This window comes from Mustela lutreola, chromosome 1 (assembly GCF_030435805.1).
Source record: "Mustela lutreola isolate mMusLut2 chromosome 1, mMusLut2.pri, whole genome shotgun sequence".
NCBI lineage: Eukaryota > Metazoa > Chordata > Mammalia > Carnivora > Mustelidae > Mustela > Mustela lutreola.
In genome coordinates this window covers 273486348-273507139 of record NC_081290.1, presented here as the reverse complement: position 1 = coordinate 273507139, position 20792 = coordinate 273486348, and the positions used below count along the sequence as shown (strand labels likewise).

At 38.1% G+C, this 20792-nt stretch overlaps 1 protein-coding gene across 1 annotated transcript; it reads right to left on the bottom strand.

Annotated features, from left to right (window-relative positions):
* Positions 1 to 4206: 4206 nt before the first annotated feature.
* On the bottom strand, positions 4207 to 5136 carry LOC131822204 (olfactory receptor 4B1-like). Its single transcript, XM_059158656.1, has one exon. The coding sequence runs from the start codon at positions 5134 to 5136 to the stop codon at positions 4207 to 4209; it is 930 nt and encodes a 309-aa protein (XP_059014639.1).
* Between the last annotated feature and the right edge of the window lie 15656 nt (positions 5137 to 20792).

The following is a 20792-nucleotide window of genomic DNA, read 5'->3' as shown; positions in this document are numbered from 1 at the left end:
ACATATATTCATATATATATTAAATAATGTGGATGGAGCTAGAGTGCATTATGCTAAATAATATAAAATTAAGTCGGAGAAAGCCAAATATCATATGATTTCACTCATACATGGAATTTAAGAAATGAAACAGATAAACATAGGGGAAGGGAAAAAAGAGAGAGAGAGGCAAACCAAGAAACAGACTCCTAACTCTAGAGAACAAGCTGATGGTTACCAGAGGGCAGGTGGGGAGGGGATGGTGATGGGAATTAAGGAGCACGCTCTTGATGAGCACCAGGTGTCATATGGAAGTGCTGAATCACTACATTGTACACCTGAAACTAATATTACACTGTACATTAACTGGAATTTAAATAAAAACTTTAAAAAATGAAACTCCAGGGGCACCTGGGTGGCTCAGTCCATTAAGTGACCAACTCTATTTCAGTTCAGGTCATATATCGGGGTCCGGAGATCGAGCCCCAAGTTGGGCTCCATGCTCTGCAGGAGTCTACACGGAGTTTCTCCTTCTCCTTCTACACTACCCTCCACTCCCACTCTCTTTCTAAAATAAATAAATCTTCAAAAAAAATGAAACTCTGTATCAAAATGGAAAACATTTGAGAGATAGTTCATAACGAAATAATCAGAGTGGTAAACCACCAACAGTGCAAAGACATGTCACCTGTGCAGTGACTTTAATTCTGACTTTAACTGGCAGAGCCAAGGAAGAGACCCTGAAAGATAAGCACGTGTTCTTCTCAACCAGCAAGTAACTGCATGTTTCCAGGTTTTGTGGTTAAGAAAACCTAAACTGGGATGCACTTAGAAGCCTAAGACAGAGTGGCCTCTGTGAGCATTTTTCAAATCTTCACAATAAATCTGCCCTATCTTATGTTTTCTCATTATATCTTTCCTGTCACATAACTCCTCATTCTGTGGATTCTGACAAATAAAACTGCTCTGACCAGCCTTGTCCAGCATCCTTTGCTTGCATGTTGTCCTCCAATGACATCCCACACCAGAGGAGTCAAGCAGGGTCTCTCCTGCTAGTTCCCTCACTGAGCCATCACAAGCTGCTAGATTTGGAAGGAAGCTCATGAATTCCTCCTCCCACAGAAGGGGAATGGAAGGTGGAGGGTGGACTAGACCCACTTCACTCTCCTCTTACCCACTGGCTCCTCCCCTGCTGCCCATCCACAGCCAGCTTCCAGAACAGTAGCAGTGGTCAAAGAGAGAGATTACTATTTGTAACAATAGCAAAGCAAAGCTAGAGCAGTATCTAAAATTATATACAAGCAAGAAAATGAGCAGCAATGTGTTCCAGCCCAGTTCTACACCTTCCTGAGGTGTAATTTCTGTACAGACAGCCTCAGCAGAGCTCAGAGATCCCGGTGGGGAGAGGATATTTCCAGAGTCAGCCAAACTGAGCTGCCAGGGAAAGAAGCCTGTGCATGCCAGACATGCCTTTGTGACTGGAGATCTGGACTCCAACACTTTGTCACCAAGGGATATATTATTCTATAGCAATTTCACATGCCCCCATCACATCTCTCCAACACGATAAAGGCTATAAGCTTTGAAGGTTTTTGAAGCATCTCTTATGCCCTGTGTCAGACCTTCTTCAGAGCAGGGAATTCAGATGTATATGAGTTTTTCTATTTGATTCCTGAATCCTCCATCTGTGACTAAATCTATTTCAAAACCAAGGTATCGTATGTGCTTTGGTGAGTGCTGTGAAGTGTGTAAGCCTGGTGATTCACAGCCCTGTACCCCTGGGGATAAAAATATATGTTTATAAAAAATAAAAAATTTAAAAAAAAATACCAAGGTATCACTGCAGGTGTCTTGTAAACAGCACAGAGGCTAAAGGATAAGGGGAGCAGGTATCCAGCACCAAAAAAGTAAGCTCTTCTTTTTGAAAATAATTCCAAAGCATGCTTCATAGAGATTAAGAGAATGAACCTGCCTTGTTGCCTTGATTCTTAACTTTATTTTCTGCATATTTTGTAGATAGAAAACTACCTTCACAAACCTCAGCACACTTAGACACCCAAGTACAAGAAGTTAACTCAATGTAAAAAGATTTTCTCCAAGACACATTACATGAAAACGTCAAACCAAAGATAAAGAGAGATGGAATGCCTGGGTGGCTCAGTCGGTTAAACGTCTGCCTTTGACTCAGGTCAGGATCCCAGGGTCCTGGGATGGAACTCTGCATCAGGGTCCCTGCTCAGTGGAGAGTCTGCTTTTCCCTCTTCCCCTGCCTGCCACTCCCCCTGTTTTGTGCTGTCTCTCTCCCTCTGACAAATAAATAAATAAAACTCTTACCAAAAAAAAAAAAAAAAAAAACAAAGATAAAGAGAGAATCAGAAAAGGGTGGGGGGTGGCAATTGTAACCTACAAAATAATGCCCATTAGGCTATCAGCAACCTTGCAGACCAAGAGAGTATGACAGGACACATTCAAAGTTTTAAAAGACAAAGAAAAAAAAAAAAAAAGGCAAAGTATATTCCAACTCACAAAGTTGTCCTTCACAAATAAAGAGAGGAATACTTCCACAAACAAAAGGTGAGGGAGTTCATTGTTACTAGACCTGCCTTGCAAGAAATGCTTGAAGGAGTCATCAAGCTGAAGGAACAGATGCAAATTAGTGACACAAAACTCACCAAATTATACAACACAGTGGTAAATGTAAATATACAATCAGATTTAGAAAACTCAAATTCTATAATAGGTTGATGTGACAACCACTTAACTATATTATAACAGTTGAAGGAAAAAGTATTAAGGTAACAATATGTACAGTAATTTGTTAATAAATATACAATGTAAAAACAGGTAAACTGTGACATCAAAAATACATAAGTGAAGGATGAATATCTTGTGTGCAATCAAAGTTAATTTGCTATTAACTTAAAATGGATTATTTTATCTATAAGGTATCTTATATAAGCCTCATGATAAAAGCAAAGCAAAAGCCCAGAGTAGATTCTCAAAAGCACACCACCAGAGAAAATCACCATCTTATAAAGGCAGGCAGAAACAGAAAGAGAAAGAAAAAATGGAAATAAAAAACAGCCAGAAAGCAATAGATAGACATTACTTTTACATATCAATAATTCACTCTAAATATTAAGGGATTCAATCCAATCAAAAAGTACATGGTGACTGATTTGAATAAGAAAAAATAAATAAAATAAAAAAGACCCAACTATGTGCTAATAGGAGATATACTTCAGATTTAGGGGCAAGTCAGGCTCAAAATAAACCAATAGAAAAGAAATTCCAGGGTGCCTGGGTGACTCATTGGGTTGAGCCTCTGCCTTCAGCAGAGGTCATGATCCCAAGGTCCTGGGATCGAGCCCCACATCAGGCTATCTGCTCAGCCGGGAGTCTGCTTCCCCCACCCAACCCCCACCTGCCTCTCTGCCTACTTGTGATCTCTCTCTGTCAAATAAATAAATAAAATATTAAAAAGGAAAAGAAAAGAAATCTCATGCCTTGGTAAACAAAAGCAGGGGTAGCTAAAAAGCAGGGGTAGACAAATCTACTGTGTCTGATCCTTATATCAGACACAATAGATTTTAAACCAAAAATAGTAACAAAGGACAAAAATAATTTTATAATGATAAATCAATTCATCAAGAAGATATGACAAATGTAAGTATTTGTATTTCACCTCCAAGAGACATGGCCATTCTAACAATGCCCTACTGTCATGAAATAAAGTTCCTACTATGGAATTTCAGGCATTAGAATTAGATTAATGGGGTAGGTACCCCAAATGAAGTAGATATGCTTTCCGGAGATTCCCACAAGATCACACCAGTAGGAAAAGACAAAGCAAAATATAAACTGCTGTCTCCAAGTACCAAAGACTTTCCACATACCACAGCATGCTAACACCAAGAGGTAAAAGGCATGAACCCAAGGTTGTACCAGTAGAAGATGATAGGGTTAGAATTCCAGTCTAGATGACCCCTCCTGAAGTCTGTGTATATGAACTACAGACAACAAAAGAAGAAAAAAAATGCAGCTCAATTTTAAAGTCTCCAAAATACAACAATGAAAGAGTTATGATTGATAACATGGAGGGTAAGGGGTCATCTAACTATCACAAAAAATATGAATAAGTTAACTTTTGTTCTATTCTTTACAACTGACCAAAAATAGAATGCATATTTGGTCCTGTTCTTAATAACCTTGTACATGTTTTCATTTTTATTCCACTCCTGAGTTCACTTTCTTCCTCCAAAGCTTCCTCATTGCATTTTTCACCTCTGCGTTTCTAAGTGTGTAGATGATGGGGTTCAGCATGGGGGTGACAACCGTGTAGAACACAGCCACCAGTTTGTCCTCAGTGAAGGTGGAAGATGGTCGCATGTAGAGGAAGATGGCAGGTCCGAAGAACAAGAGGACCACTGTGATGTGAGAAGCACAGGTGGAGAGGGCTTTGTGCCTCCCCTCTGCAGAATGATTCCTCAAGTTGAACAGGATGACAATATAGGAGGTTACCAAGATGAAGAAGGAGAAAACAGAGATTAAGCCACTGTTGGCCAACACAATAACTCCCTCTACAGAAGTGTCAGTACAGGCAAGCTTGAATAAGGGATGGAGGTCACAGAAATAGTGGTCAATCACATTGGGGCCACAGAAGGGCAGCTGAACAGCAACAAGGATCTGGACCATAGAGTGAATTATGCCCCCAAACCAGGAGCCAGCCACCAGAAGACGACACACAGACCTGCTCATGATGTTTCTGTAGTGAAGGGGTTTGCAGATGGCCACATAGCGGTCATACGCCATTACTGTAAGCAGGAAGATCTCAGTGACTCCAAAGAAGTGGAAGAAGAATATCTGAGCCACACAGCCCTCCAGGGAAATGGTTTTAATCTTGGCAAGTAAGTCTGTGATGAATTTAGGGACAACAGTAGAGGAGTAAGTGATCTCCACCAGAGACAGGTAGCTAAGGAAGAAGTACATAGGGGAATGCAGACTCTTACTGACATTGACTGTCAGGACAATGAGACCATTGCCCAACATTGTGGCCAAGTACACAAGAAGAAACACTACAAAGCACACTCTCTGTACCTCTGGATCCTGGAAAAGACCGATGATAATTAACTCAGTCACGTTACTTGTATTTGCCATAGAATCCAATTAGGTATACTGGACACAATTAGGTGTTCTGGACAGAGAGACCTGCAATAAAACAAATACTGATTGCAACCGATTCACCTCACTTATCACTTATAACATGTTAGACTCTGTAATTCACCTTACAATATACTAATCACCAACTCATTCATTTTGACCCATATGTACTCATTCAGCATTAAATATTAGCAATCTAATGAATTTGTATATTAGAAAAGTAATGCTCAGGGAGATTGGCTATGTACCCAGGGTCACACAGAAAGTAGTGAATTCTGGGTCTCAGAACCAGGCTTTCTGACTTCAGCCAGGATTCTTTCCAGTTCACTATAAGATATTCTGAATTTGGGAGCTGTTCAAGTTCATAGCCTTTATTATCTTCATAGCATTTATCATCTTCATTGTATTTGGATAGCTCTTTTCTATTGGGAAAATCTCATGAGACACTTCTACTCCTGAATCCCTTGTTTCCTCATCTCTGCCTCAGGAAACATCTTCCTACTAATAATTCTTCCCTTTCCAAAAGTTCCTGAGTATGGTTTTCTCAACTCAATTACATCAGTCTTCAACTTACAGATTCTTTTGCAGGCTGCAACTTCTGTAACTTTGTTTGTATAAGAAGTGTTCAAATCCTCTGGAGAGACTTCATCTGTCTCCATTTCACTATTACTTTCCCATCTCTTGCCGCACTAAACAAACTACTGAGAGATCCTGAACTCTGAAAGTTTGTCTTCCAAGAGCATTGTTATGACTGGCCAGCCTCCCTGCTCGGGTTCCGTGTTGTAGTGACCCTAAAAGTATACAAGACTTAAGATGTCTCCATGAGTTACTCCCCTGGAACAGATAATTACTGAGCATCTCTCATATATGTATAAACACACAAGACTATACAGAATAAATACAGATCAGATATACACTTCAAGCTAAAAATATCATGTGATTGAAAACATTTGCTCTAGATTAAGGTGCCATGTTGGAAATTTTTTCCACCACATATGACCCATGAAAAACAGGGATGAAAAGCATGAGCACGTTGATCCTCAGCTCTGAATGTTATCTTCATTGTTCTTCCCATTAACTCTGATTTCATACTGAAATTTGCAAGAAATATACTTAAGAAGAATTAAAAACACACCAGAACAGCAAGGACCAGAATCGACAAAGAAACAAATTCAGTGATACAGATCAAAATATGGTAGTGTGTATATCAGAATTCCTCAGACAAGCACACATGCTGAAGTTTAAATAAAGTCACTGAACTTTAAAAACAATAAAGAAATTAGCATTCTAGAGTGAGAAAAATTCTAGAGAAAGGCTTAATGACCCAACATGAAAACGGTCTTCTATAAGAAATATACCTGAGGAGAGGGGGGTGGAGTTATGGACATTGGGGAGGGTATGTGCTATGGTGAGTGCTGTGAAGTGTGTAAACCTGGCGATTCACAGACCTGTACCCCTGGGGATAAAAATATATGTTTATAAAAAATTTTTAAAATACCAAAATAAAAAAAGAAATACACCTGTATCCCAAAAGAAAATGGACAAAATATATAAACAGGTGATTCACAAAAGCATAAGTAAAAAAATCAGTATACATATTAAAACATTTTAAGACTCACTAACAATCAAATGCTCTTAAAATTCTCCAAGGTGCCCAGACTCTAGGTCTGATATCACCTTTGATCCATGCCTCCCCTTCATGTACACACCAGTCATCACCACACCCCATGAATTTCTCATTAAACTATTCCCCAGTCCTGTGTACCTTTTCTTGCCACTCTTCCTACCACCCCTACTCACATGCTATCCACAGATGCCCAAATTACCAATGCCTCTTCATCTCCAGATGCGCCTGCCCATCCACCCCACACACTGCAGCCTGAAAAATGTGTCCTAGACCTTTCTTTCCTCAGATCCTCCCCTGCATAGAAATAGCCAGGGGGGAACCTGAGCTCCTTGGACTCACTTTTAAAGACTTTCACAGACTGAGCCACCTCAGCAATCCCCCTCTCACCCACTAAGTTTCAACTCCCCTCTGTTCATGTCCTCTCCCCATCCCAAATCCTACACTGCTTGTTCCCACCACAAAGCCTCACTTAGCCAGAAACATCCTCTCCTTGTCCTTCCAACACCACCCACCTTCCAACCCATTTCCAGTCTTGTGTGCCCAGTGAAGCTGGCCTTTAATACTCCACCCCATTCCCTGAGCATTGGAAAATACTCTGGTTATCATCCTTCAGTGTAAATCTGGTCCTGTTGCATCTCTAAAATCTATCAATATCTAAAGTCTATCAATATCTCCCTATTGCCTACAGCCTAAGTTATAATATTCTTTTTATGGATTCCAGGTCCAGCTTGAACTGGCCATTGCCTATTTTTGCACCCGTGTATATTCCCAAATGATTGTCATCCAGCTATTTCCTACTTCAAAGTGTCCTTTCTCCCTTCTCTGAGTTTAGTTTTCGTCCTTTCTAATTACACAAAGAACCTCACTACAATATAAGAGGAATAATATATTCTCTCCTTTGTGTTCCTATGGTATGTTATCACACTACATAATTTTATAGAAATTAACAGATGGTTTTATAATTGTAGCTTCTGGGACTGTGTCCCATCATATACCACCATAATCAAAAGCTATTTGTTTAATATTTTTAAATTGTTATTATTAACTCATTTTTCATGAATAATGATAGCTAGCATTGCAATAGTCCTTATGCCATGTATTTACAAGTGCTCTATACACATTAATAGATTTAACACTCACAACAAACCTGTGATGTGGGTATTATTATTATCATCCCTTTTTATACATAAGAGGAAACAGAATCAAAGATAAGTGAATCACCTGGCCAGAGGTTACACAGGAGTGGAGCCAAGATTCCAATCCAAACAGCCTAACCATAGATCCCAAGCTCTATAACCACTGCCATGTATAATTTCTAAGTATGTAACATCTAAGAGTTAAACATTTCATTAGAGGTCTGAGGAATATTCGCCTACACAAACATATACCTTTTATCTGAGAATGAACTTAACTATTTATTTTATTATCCACTGCTGAAATTAAGGAAAATAAAACAGGACCAATCTGAGAGATCACTCAAAAGCAAGAAAGAAATAATATCAAGTCAAGTTTTTCTAGGCTTTATCCTGAGGGGATGGAATATCTGATAGTCTTTTTTTTTTTTTTTTGAAAACTACCTTTTCCTATCATCTCTGTCTTTTCTGCATTTATTCCTCTTTCTGCTATGTGCCACCAGCCATTTCCACCACCTCTCCTACAGAGCTGGTGAGAAGTACTTTCTCTCTCCCCACAATGCTGCCTCACTGAGAGGCATGGAAAAAAAATGTGATAAGCATGTGAAAGCCTAAATCAGCAGGTGAGCACCTAGAATCCACATCAGGCAACCTACTGGACCCCAGACTAGAGTAGAATGACAGAATGTAGACAACCCTCACAAATAAATGTAAGAGAGAGCTTGAGGTACCCAATGTGACTGATCTCAGATGATTTAATGAAACCTCCTTCCCAATCACACACTCCCACTTCCCACTTCATCATTCCAAAATGGTACCTCACAGAATCACAAAACTGTAAAGGACTTTAAAATCATCAAATTTTATGTTACATATATTTAATAATAAAAATGAATGAATACCCCCAAAGATACAGGTGTAGTGAAAAGAAGGGGCACCTGTACCCCAAAGTTCATAGCAGCAATATCCACAATAGCCAAATGGTGGAAGGAGCAGAGATGCCCTTCAACAGATGAATGGATAAAGAAGACGTAGTTCATATATATAATGGAATATTACTCAGCCATCAGAAAGGATGAATACCTACCACTCACATCAGCATGGATGGAACTGGGGAGTATTATACCATATGAAATAAGTCTATCAGAGAAAGACAATTACATGGTTTCATTTATATGTGGAATATAAGAAATGGAGCAGAAGCTTACAGGGGAAGGGAGGGAAAACTGAATGGGAAGAAATCAGAGAGGGAGACAAACTATGAGAGACTCTTGGCTCCAGGAAACAAACTGAGGGTTGTGGGAAGGGAGGTAGGTGAGGGGATGGGGTAACTGGGTTATGGGCATTAAGGAAGACATATGATGTCATAAGCACTGGGTGTCATATGCAACTAATGAATCACTGAACACTGCATCAAAAACTAATGATGTAATGTATGTTGGCTAATTGAATTTAAATTTAAAAAATGAATAAATGTGATTCTTAGCTGCATCCTCTGCTCACATTCCCCAAAATTTCTTCTAACCAAACTACCTCATTTACAAATGAAAACTCGTGGCTTAAAAAAAGGAACTGTCCTCCCCCAACATCCTACAGCTGACTTTGTACCTTCTTTCCAGCCATATCACCTACCTTTAGATCAGAACATCTGGTGTGGTTTTGTTCCACCTTAGAACAGGGAATGAGATCAGAAGATGGATCTCAAAATACTCAAGTGCAAGTATGAAAGAAGTCACTCCATTGGAATAGCTCATTCTCAAGGTGATGATCTGGTTGGGAAAACTAAAATAGGTTGGAGCATTGGATTGCTCTCTGGGAATCCTGGTCCCTGGACAAGTAAGGTGCTTTGGCTAATAGTCCCCACCCAGCTGATTTTTCACTGATAGGTCCAATGAGCAAAGTCCAGGTCACACTCAACTAAGCCCCCTGAGAGTGGTGCTGAAAATATTTTGAGGCCTTTTACTCTAACTTCCGTTATTCATAGTGAAGTGACTGAGGCTGAGAGGTTCATTGCTTCCCAAAGCCACACACTACATATTTCCCAAGCTACTAAATCAGAAATCAGTGCTCTTTTAATAACTCTAAGCTACCATTAGAACATTCCAGGTGGCTGTTACTGTGATTCAAGAATCAGATCTTGTTCCCAGTAAGAAAACACCATGTTCCAGGGAGCTTTTAGAAAATAAATAGATGGCATCTAAGATAAATCACAAAAGAGGAAAGTTTAGAAGATCTGGGTCTGGGCTGATATTTGGATAATATTGAAGAAGTAAATAAAAGCCACATAAATCAGCAAGCTCAGAGAATTTAAGATGCTGTTTTTCATGTAGAAAACAAAGCTACCCACTGAGAATCCAAGGTTCTGTTAAATGTTTAGATCCTTGAACTATTGAAAATAAATTAAGCCACACACAATATTCAAGGGAAAAACTCCCCCCATGGAATTTCTTTTCTCTTGGGTGAAACACTACCAAACAAACTATGATTAGGAAAGTTTCAAAATCTGTTTCAATTAGTTTAGTGAGATTTCTGTAAAGTTTTTGTACCAAATAATTGGGCATAAAAGAGAATATATATAATAATGAGAAGAAAGTTGAAGGAAGGACATGAAGGGAACTTTTTTCCAGACTGAACTACTAAGAATGGAAAGGAGAATGAATAGAAAGGAAAGCAAGGACTTGACGGGGCCAGGACAGCTGGGCACTAGCTCTAGTCATAACTGATTAACTAACTGATAACCTAACTTGAGTGCATTATTCATCTCTCCACTTCTCACTCTTAACTGGTTCTGCTTCTATATAAAATGACAGAATTCAGCTGGACTATTCCCAACATACCTTCCAATTCTAACAGATTTATGTATAAGTCACTCAGATCCTAGTGCCTCACCATCTATCAATGTCTGGCATATAATACATGCTCATTAAGTCTTGCTGACTTTGTCCATACTACCCAAAGCAATCTACTGATTCAATGCACTCCCTATCAAAATTCCAATGGCATTTTGCACAGAAGTATTTAAAAAGTCCCAAAATTTGTATGGAAATAAATAACAGCCAACTGTTAAAACGGATCAATGAATTCAGTAAAGTTGCAAGATAAAAAAAATATACAAACCTCAATTGTGATACAAATGGCTATCAGACACATGAAAAAATGTTCATCAGTAGCCATCAGGGAGATTCAAATTAAAACCACATTGAGATATCACCTTACACCAGTTAGAATGGCCAAAATTAGCAAGACAGGAAACAACACGTGTTGGAGAGGATGTGGAGAAAGGGGAACCCTCTTACACTGTTGGTGGGAATGCAAGTTGGTACAGCCACTTTGGAGAACAGTGTGGAGATTCCTCAAGAAATTAAAAATAGAGCTTCCCAATGACCCTGGAATTGCACTACTGGGTATTTACCCCAAAGATACAGATGTAGAGAAAAGAAGGGCCATCTGTATGCCAATGTTTATAGCAGCAATGGCCATGGTCACCAAACTGTGGAAAGAACCAAGATGCCCTTCAACGGACGAATGGATAAGGAAGATGTGGTCCATATACACTATGGAGTATGATGCCTCCATCAGAAAGGACGAATACCCAACTTTTGTAGCAACATGGACAGGACTGGAAGAGATTATGCTGAGTGAAATAAGTCAAGCAGAGAGAGTCAATTATCATATGGTTTCACTTATTTGTGGAGCATAACAAATAGCATGGAGGACATGGGGAGATGGAGAGGAGAAGGAGTTGAGGGAAATTGGAAGGGGAGGTGAACCATGAGAGACTATGGACTCTGAAAAACAATCTGAGGGGTTTGAAGAGGCGGGGGGTGGGAGGTTGGGGAGCCAGGTGGAGGGTATTAAGGAGGGCGGGTATTGCATGGAGCACTGGGTGTGGTGCAAAAACAATGAATACTGTTACGCTGAAAATAAATTAAAAAAAAAAAAAAAAAGGCAGAAGGAGGCCCTAAAAAAAAAGAAAAAAGAAGAAGACTGAACTCACATTCTCCACAGAACGCAACAAATTGTACCTATTAATAGAACTATTCCAGAAGAGCTGGGGGCTGACTGAACAGCTACTAAACAACCGAAGATAGAATGGCAAAAGAACAGCAAGAGAGACAGAGACGTTGGTTACAAAGAGAATCCCACCCCTGGTGCTATAAGCAGGAGAGGGGAGGAATAGTTCTAAGGGCCTTGGAACAGATCCTTCTGTCCTTGGGCACAGAAAAAAATCCCGTAGTTTTAAAAAACTAATGATGTACTGTATGGTGACTAACAGAACATAATAAAAAATAATAGTAAGTAAAATAAATAAATAAAAGAACATTTAATGTTAGAGGCAGTTAATTAGGTTCTAACAAAACACCTAGAGGCCAGTAAAGAAACCATTGCCAGGTACTGGGAAAGTCAGAGGCCAGTCCTGGCAGCATTCCAAAACAAAGCCACAAGCCAGATCAAACCAGATTGACCCAAAACTTTCTCTAAGAACAAAAGATAAAGGAGTTAATCATCACTAAAGTAGCCTTACAAGAAATGTTAAAGGGGTTTCTTTTTTTTTTTAAGGGGCTTCTTTAGGTGGGAAGTAAAAATGGCCATAATTAGATATTTAAAGACTATGAATAAAAAGATGTAACATATGACAGCTCTGTATAAAATGTGAAGAAGGGGTCACCTGGGTGGCTCAGTCATTAAGTGTCTGCTTCTTGCTCAGGTCATGATCCCAGGATCCTGGGACAGAGTCCCACATCAGCCGCCCCTGCCTTCCCTGTGCTTCTCCCTCCCCCACTCCCCCTGCTTGTGTTCCCTTTCTTGCTGTGTCTCTCTCTGTCAAATACATAAATAAGATCTCTTTTTTAAAATGTGGAGAATGAATTAAAAAGGGAAGAAAGAGGAAAAAGAAAAAGATTTATCCTTTTTCTGAGTTTTTTAAAAATATAGAATGTGAACTGATGAATTCCTGAACTGTACATCTGAAATGAATGATGTACTCTATGTTAGCTAATTGAATTTAAATTTAAAAAATAAAATAAATTAAAATAAATAAAATAAATATAAAATGTGTTGAATTTAAATGACCATCAAATTAATATGCACTGCTATTTACTTAGGATGCTATATAGGAATCTCATGATAACCACAAACACAAACCTATGATACATACACAAAACATAAAAAGAAAGCCAAACAAAACACTAATGGCTATTCATCAATCACAAAGAAAAAGCAAGAGAAAATGAAAGGAACAAAGAAGGGGTGCCAGGGTGGCTCAGTGGGTTAAAGCCTCTGCCCTCGGCTCAGGTCATGATCCCAGGATCCTGGGATCCAGTCCCGAATCAGGCTCTCTGCTCAGCAGGGAGCCTGCTTCCTCCCTCTCTCTCTCTCTGCCTGCCTCTCTACCTACTTATGATCTCTGCCTGTCAAAAAAATAAAAGAAAATCTTTAAAAGAAAAAAAAGGAACAAAGAAGAACTATGAAAACAAATTTTTAAAATAGCAATAATTACATAGCTATCAATAATTACTTTGAAAGTAAACGTCCTAAATGCACCAATCAAAAGACATAGAGTGGTGGGGTGGATTTAAAAAACAAGATACATCTATATGCTACCAACAAGAAACTCACCTCAGACCTAAAGACACATACAAACCGAAAATGAAGGGATGGGAAAATTTTCATCATGCAAATGGAAGTGAAAAAAAAAAAGCCATGAGGCAATACTTATATCAGTCAAAATACATTAAAACAAAGGTGATAACAAAAGATAAAGAAAAGCATTACATCATGATAAAGGGATCAATCCAACAGAAGGATACAACAATTGTAAATATATACACACCCATCACTGGAGCAGCTAAGCACATGAAGCAAATATTAATGGACATAAGGAGAGAAAATGATGGTAATACAATGATACAATAATACAATAACAATGTCTTCGAGTGATACATTGGACCAGATGTACTTAACAGATACATACAGAACATTTCATCCCAAAACAATAGCATACACACTATTATTTTTTAATTAACATATAATGTATTATTAGCCCCAGGGGTACAGGTCTGTGAATCACCAGGTTTACACACTTCACGGCACTCACCATAGCACGTACCCTCCCCAATGTCCATAACCTAACCACCCTCTCCCTACTCCCCTCTCCCTGGCAACTCAGTTTGTTTTGTGAGATTAAGAGTCTCTTGTGGTTTGTCTCCCTCCTGATCCCATCTTGTTTCATTTATTCCTTTCCTAGCCCCAAACTCCCCACCTTGCATCTCAACTTCCTCATATCAGGGAGATCATATGATAATTGTCTTTCTCTGATTGACTTATTTCACTAAGCTTAATAACGTCTAGTTCCATCCATGTCGTCGCAAATGGCAAGATTTCATTTCTTTTGATGGCTGCATAGTATTCCATTGTATGTATATACCCCATCTTCTTTATCCATTCATCTGTTGATGGACATCTAGGTTCTTTCCATAGTTTGGCTATTGTGGACGTTGCTTCTATAAACATCCAGATGCATGGAATACACACTACTTTGAAGTGCACAGGGAACATTCTCCAAAATAGATCACATATTAGGCCACAAAACAAGCCTCAATAAATTTAAGAAGACTAAATCATACCATGCATCTTTTATGACCATAACACTATGAAACTAGAAAAAATCACAAGGAAAAGAAAAACTGGAAAAAAAAAAACACAAAAAAAACCCTGGAGACTAAACAAAATGATACTAAGCAACCAGTGGGTCACTGAAGGTGTCAAAGAAGAAATTAAAGGGGCGCCTGGGTGGCTCAGTGGGTTAAGCCGCTGCCTTCGGCTCAGGTCATGATCTCAGGTCCTGGGATCGAGTCCCGCATCGGGCTCTCTGCTCAGCAGGGAGCCTGCTTCTCTCTTTCTCTCTCTCTTTCTCTCTCTCTCTGCCTGCCTCTTTGTCTACTTGTGATCTGTCAAATAAATAAATAAATAAATCTTTACAAAAAAGAAGAAATTAAAAAAAAAAAAACATGGAGAGAAATGAAGATGAAAACACAAGAGTCCAAAATCTCTAGGACACAGTGAAAGCAGTTCTAAGAGGGAAATATATAGCAATACAAGGTCTACCTCAAGAAACAAGAAAAAAATGAACAATCTAATCTTATACCTAAAGGAACCAGAAAAAGAACAAACAAAACCCAAAGTGAGTAGAACAAAGGAAATAATAAAGATTAGAGCAGAAATAAGTAATATAGAGACAAAATAAAAAAAAGAAAAAAGAAACCAAGAACTGGTTCTTTAAAAAGATAATCAAAATTGACAAGACCTTAACCAGACTCATCAAGAAAAAAGGGAAAGGACCCAAATAAATAAAATCAGAAATGAGAGAGAAGTAAAAATGACACAGCAGAAATACAAATGATTATAAGAGAATACTATGAAAAATTATATGCCAAAAAAACTGGACAACCTAGAAGAAATGGATAAATTCCTAAAAATACACAATCTTCCAAAACTGAACCAGAAAGAAATAGAAAATCTGAATAGACCAATTATAAGTAATAAAATTGAATTGGTAATCAAAAAACTACTAAAAAAAAAATAAAATAAATAAAAGTGCAGGATAAGATGAGTTCACAGTGAATTTCTGCCAAACATTTAAAGAAGATTTAGGGGCACCTGGATGGCTGAGTTGGTTAAAGTGTCTGACCCTTGATTTTGACTCAGGGTTGTGAGATCAAGCCCTGCATGGATTTTGCCCAGCATGGATTTTGGATTTGGGATTTGGGATTTGGGATTTTCTCTCTCCCTCTGCACTCACTTTCTCTCTCTCTCTCTCTCTCTCTCTCTCTCAAAAAATAAATAAGTAAATAAAAATAAAGAAGAGTTAATCACTATTCTCCTAAAACTATTTCAAAAAATAGAAGAGGAAAGAAAGCTTCCAAATACATGCTATGAGGCCAGGATTACCCTGATAACAAAACCAAAGACATCATCAAAAAAGAAAACTATAGGCCAATATCACTGATGAATATAGATGCAAAATACTAGCAAACCAAATCTGACAATACAGTATAAAGAAAGATCATTTGCCACAATCAGATGGGATTTATTCCCAGGATACAAGGATGGTTTAATATTCACAAAGCTGTCAACATCATACACTGCTTCAATAAAACAAAGGATAAAAATCATATGATCATCCCAAAAGACACAGATAAAGCATTTGACGATATTCAACATCCATTCATGATAATAACCAAAACAAATACCTCTAAACAAAATAGGAAGAAAGAGAACATACCACACACCTCAACATAATAAAGGGCAAATATGAAAAACTTCAATTAACATCATACTCAATGGTGAAAAACAGAGTTTTCCCTCTAAGGTCAGGAACAAGAACAAGGACGTCCACTCTTACCACTTTTACTGAATACAGTACTGGAAGTCCTAGCCACAGCAATCAGGTGAAGGAGGGAAGGAAGGAAGGAAGGAAAGGAGAGAGGAAGAAAGAAAGAGAGGGGGAGGGAAGAAGAAGGAAGAAAAAGAATGGCGGGGAAGGAGAGAGGAAGGGACATCCGTATCAGTAAAAAAAAAAAAAAAAAAAAAAGTTAAATTGTCACTATCTGTATATAACATGACACTCTACATAGAAAATTATAAAGACACCACCAAAAAACTACTCCGAGTAATAAATAAATTCAGCAAGGTGGCAAGATAAAAAATTAATACCCAGAAACCAATAGCATTTCTGTACACTAGCAATGAAGTTGCAGAAAGAGAAATTTTTTTTTTAAGATTTTTATTTATTTGACAGATCACAAGTAGGCAGAGAGGCAGGCAGAGAGAGAGAGGAGGAGGAAGCAGGCTCCCTGCTGAGCAGAGAGCCCGCTGTGAGGCTCGATCCCAGGACCCTAGGATCATGACCTGAGCCAAAGGCAGAGGCCTTAACCACTGAGCCACCCAGGTGCCCTGAAAGAGAAATTTTTAAAATACCATTTACAATTACACCAAAAAGGATAAAATACTGGAAATAAAGAGGAGAAAGACCTGTATTCCAAAAACCATAAAACACTGATGAAATAAATTGAAGATGACACAAACAAATGGAAAGATATTCCATGCTCATGGGTTGGAAGAATTAACATTGGTAAAATGCCCAAAGTACCCAAGGCAATCTACAGATTCAATGCAACCCTTATCAAAATAACAACAGCATTTTTCACAAAGCTAGAACAAATAAAACTAAAATTTGTACGGAACCACAAAAGACCCCAAATAGCCAAAACAATCCTGAGAAAGAAGCTGGAGGTATCACAATTCCAGATTTCAAAAAGTACCACAAAGTTGTAGTAATCAAAACAGTATGGTACTGATACAAATATAGACCCATAGATCAATGGAACAGAGCAGAGAGTTCAGAAGTAAACCCACATTTGTGGCCAATTAATCTATGACAAAGAAGAGACAAATATACAATAGAGTAAAGACAGACTTTTCAAAAAATGGTGCTGGGAAAACTGGACAGCTACACGTAAAAGAATAAAATTGGACTACTTTCTAACACCATACACAAAAAGTAAAGTCTAAATGGATTAAAGACCTAAATGTGAGACCCAAAATCATATAAATCCTAAAAGAGAACACAGGCAATAATTTCTCTGACATTGACCAGAGTGACATTTTTCTAGCTACATCTCCTAAGGGAAGGGAAAAAGAAGTAAAAGTAACCTAGTGGGACTACACTGAAAACAAAAGCCATTTGAGCAGTGAAAGAAAGCATCAACAAAACAAAAAGACAACCTACTGAATAGATAAGGTATTTGCAAATGATATATCTAATAAAGAGTTAATGTGCAAAATATATAAAGAACTTCTACAACTCAACACCAAAAATAAATAAATAAATAAATAAAAAGTGGGCAGAGAACCTGAACAGACATTTTTCCAAAGAAGACATGAAAGATGGCCAATAAACACATGAAAAGATGCTCAATATCACTAATCATAAGGGAAATGCAAATCACAACAATGAGATATCACCTCACTCCTGTTAGAATGGCTAACATCAAGAAAGATAAGAAACAGCAAGTGTTGGCAAGGATGTGGAGAAAAAGGAACATTCATGCACTCTTGGTGAAAATGTAAAATAGTACAACCACTGAAAAACAGTATGGAGGGTCCTCAAAAAATTAAAAATAGAAATACCATATGATCTAAAAATTTCACTATTGGATATTTACCCAGGGAAAATGAAAACTCTAACTAAAAAAAAAAAAAAAAATGCACCCCTGTGTTTATTTCACATTATTTACAAATGCCAAAACACAGAGGATACTTAAGTGCCCATCAGAAGATGAATGGATAAAGAAAATGTGATACACACACACACACACATACACACACACACACGGACTGTTACACAACCATTTAAACGGATGAGATCATTCCATTTGAGACAACATGGTTGGACCTAGAGGATATTATGCTAAGTAAAGTTAGACTGAGAATGACAAAAACCATAAGACTACACTCATATATGGAATCTAAAACAAAATAATTAAACAAAAAGCAGAATCAGAAATATAAATACAGAGAACAAACTGATCATTGTCAAAGAGGAAGGTGATAGCGATTTGGGCAAAATGCATGAAGAGGAGAGGAGACACAGGTCTCAGTTATGGAAAGAGTAAGTCACAGGAATAAAACGCAGAGAATAAAGAATACAGTCAATGACACTGTAATAGTGATATAATGGGATAGATGGTTAGCTGTACTTGTAGCAAACATAGCTTCATGTATAAACTTGTCAAATCACTAATTGTACACCAGAAACTAATGTAACATCATGTGTCAACTATACTCAAATAAAAATTAGTTAATTAGTTGATAGTGTAACAATGTTGTATGGTACAATCTGGTGACTTTACTTATGGTGTGCATTGTGTAATATACAGAATTCTTGATTTACTGAGTCATACACCTAAAACTAATGTAATACTGTATGTCTGTCCACTATTCTTCAATAAAAAAGAAGTCCCAGAAGGAAGAACAGAATGCATGAAAGATGGTTCAAATTTAAAGAAATAAATGTGGTGAAATTTCCAGAAAGAAAAAAAAAGGTTTAAAAAGATAAGGATAGGGCGCCTGGGTGGCTCAGTGGGTTAAGCCGCTGCCTTCGGCTCAGGTCATGATCTCAGGGTCCTGGGATCGAGTCCCACATCGGGCTCTCTGCTCAGCAGGGAGCCTGTTTCCCTCTCTCTCTCTCTGCCTGCCTCTCCATCTACTTGTGATTTCTCTCCGTCAAATAAATAAATAAAATCTTTTAAAAAAAAAAAAAAAAAAAAAAAAAAAAAAAAAAAAGATAAGGATACCCATCAATTCCTCTATGTTCCATTGCTTCTGGGGCACACTGTCATAATGATGTTTTCTTCTAATTGTTCATTTATATGCCCCCACTAGACTCTCAGTTGCTTGATAGCAAGGCTTCTGACCACTTGTATATAGATAATGTTCAATGTCTGCACACAATATGCACAATATGCACACTCACATAGTGAGTTCAGGGTGTGTTTGTAAAATAAACTAATGAATAAATATCTGCCCTGTGTACCTCAACATGTCCAAAAGGAACACCTTCCTATATTCTCCGGACAGACTTCTATCTCCAATGATGTGACCATGCCTTTCTGAATAGCCAGCCTAAAATCTGGGAGTCCTCCTTGTTTCCTCTTTTCTCACATCTCACACCTATTCAGTTAAGACTTATTCTGTCTTTGCCTTCACAATGTAATGAGAATCTACTTCTACCATGTCCACAGCTTCCTCCCTGCTCTGAGCCACAGCCACCTCTCCCTTCCTTCCTAGTGGTTCCCTTAATTGTCCTCTACCACATTCTGCTCCCCGAGTCTGCTCTCCTCATGACAGCTGAAGCACTCCCTCCAAGCCCTTCCATGGGTGCCCTTCCATTCAGAGTAAAACCCAGGACCTCTGCCATGATGCACAGTGCCCTACATGGGCCCACCCCCACTGCCTCTCTGACCTCATCTCCTCCAGCTCTCCCCTCCGCTCCCTTGTTTCAAGCACACTGGCCTCCATAATATTCATCAAACACACCAGGCATGCTGTCACCTTGGAATCTTTGCTCTGGTTGTTCCTTCTACCCAGAACATTCTTCCCTTAAATATGTATTGGCTAACTCTCTCATGTCCCTGAAGTCTTTTTGCAAACACACTTTCTCAAGACAACTATTTGATCACCCTGTTCAAAATGGCAACATCTCAGCACTCCCAATCTTCCTTACTCTGTTCCACTTTTTCTTCCTTCCATTGCACATATTACTTTCATTGCACATATTATATAATCAATTTATTTATTATATTTATTTTATTGTCTGCATCCTCTACTAGAACATGAGTTGTATGAAGCAGGGCTTACTGTCTATCTAATATATCTCAAGTGTTTAGAATATGCCTGGCACATAATAGCTCTAAATTCATATTTTTTCATTAAATGAATGAATATTTAATAGAAGTCAAAATAAATAATAGAAGTCAAAAATAAGGGTAACAACCTATACATATACAGGACTTCACAACTGCAAGTAATCTTATTTCATTGAGCTCGTGTTAACTGACACTAACATGTGCCAGACAGACTTGGCTCCTTGCATATATTATTTTAAATCAACACAATTATCTTTTTTTTTAATTTTTTATTTTTTATAAACATATATTTTTATCCCCAGGGGTACAGGTCTGAACAATTATCTTTAAAATGCATTTTATTTATTCCTTCATCTTACATAGGCAGGATCTAAAACTCATGGTTATTTTCTCAAGGTCACACATTGTCATAACCAATACCCATAACACCTCTTTATGCCATAGTTAAAATACTGTCTATAGAAA

Coding starts and splice junctions, on each gene's coding strand:
- LOC131822204 (XM_059158656.1), bottom strand. CDS start 5,136: ATGGCAAATACAAGTAACGTGACTGAGTTAATTATCATCGGTCTTTTC.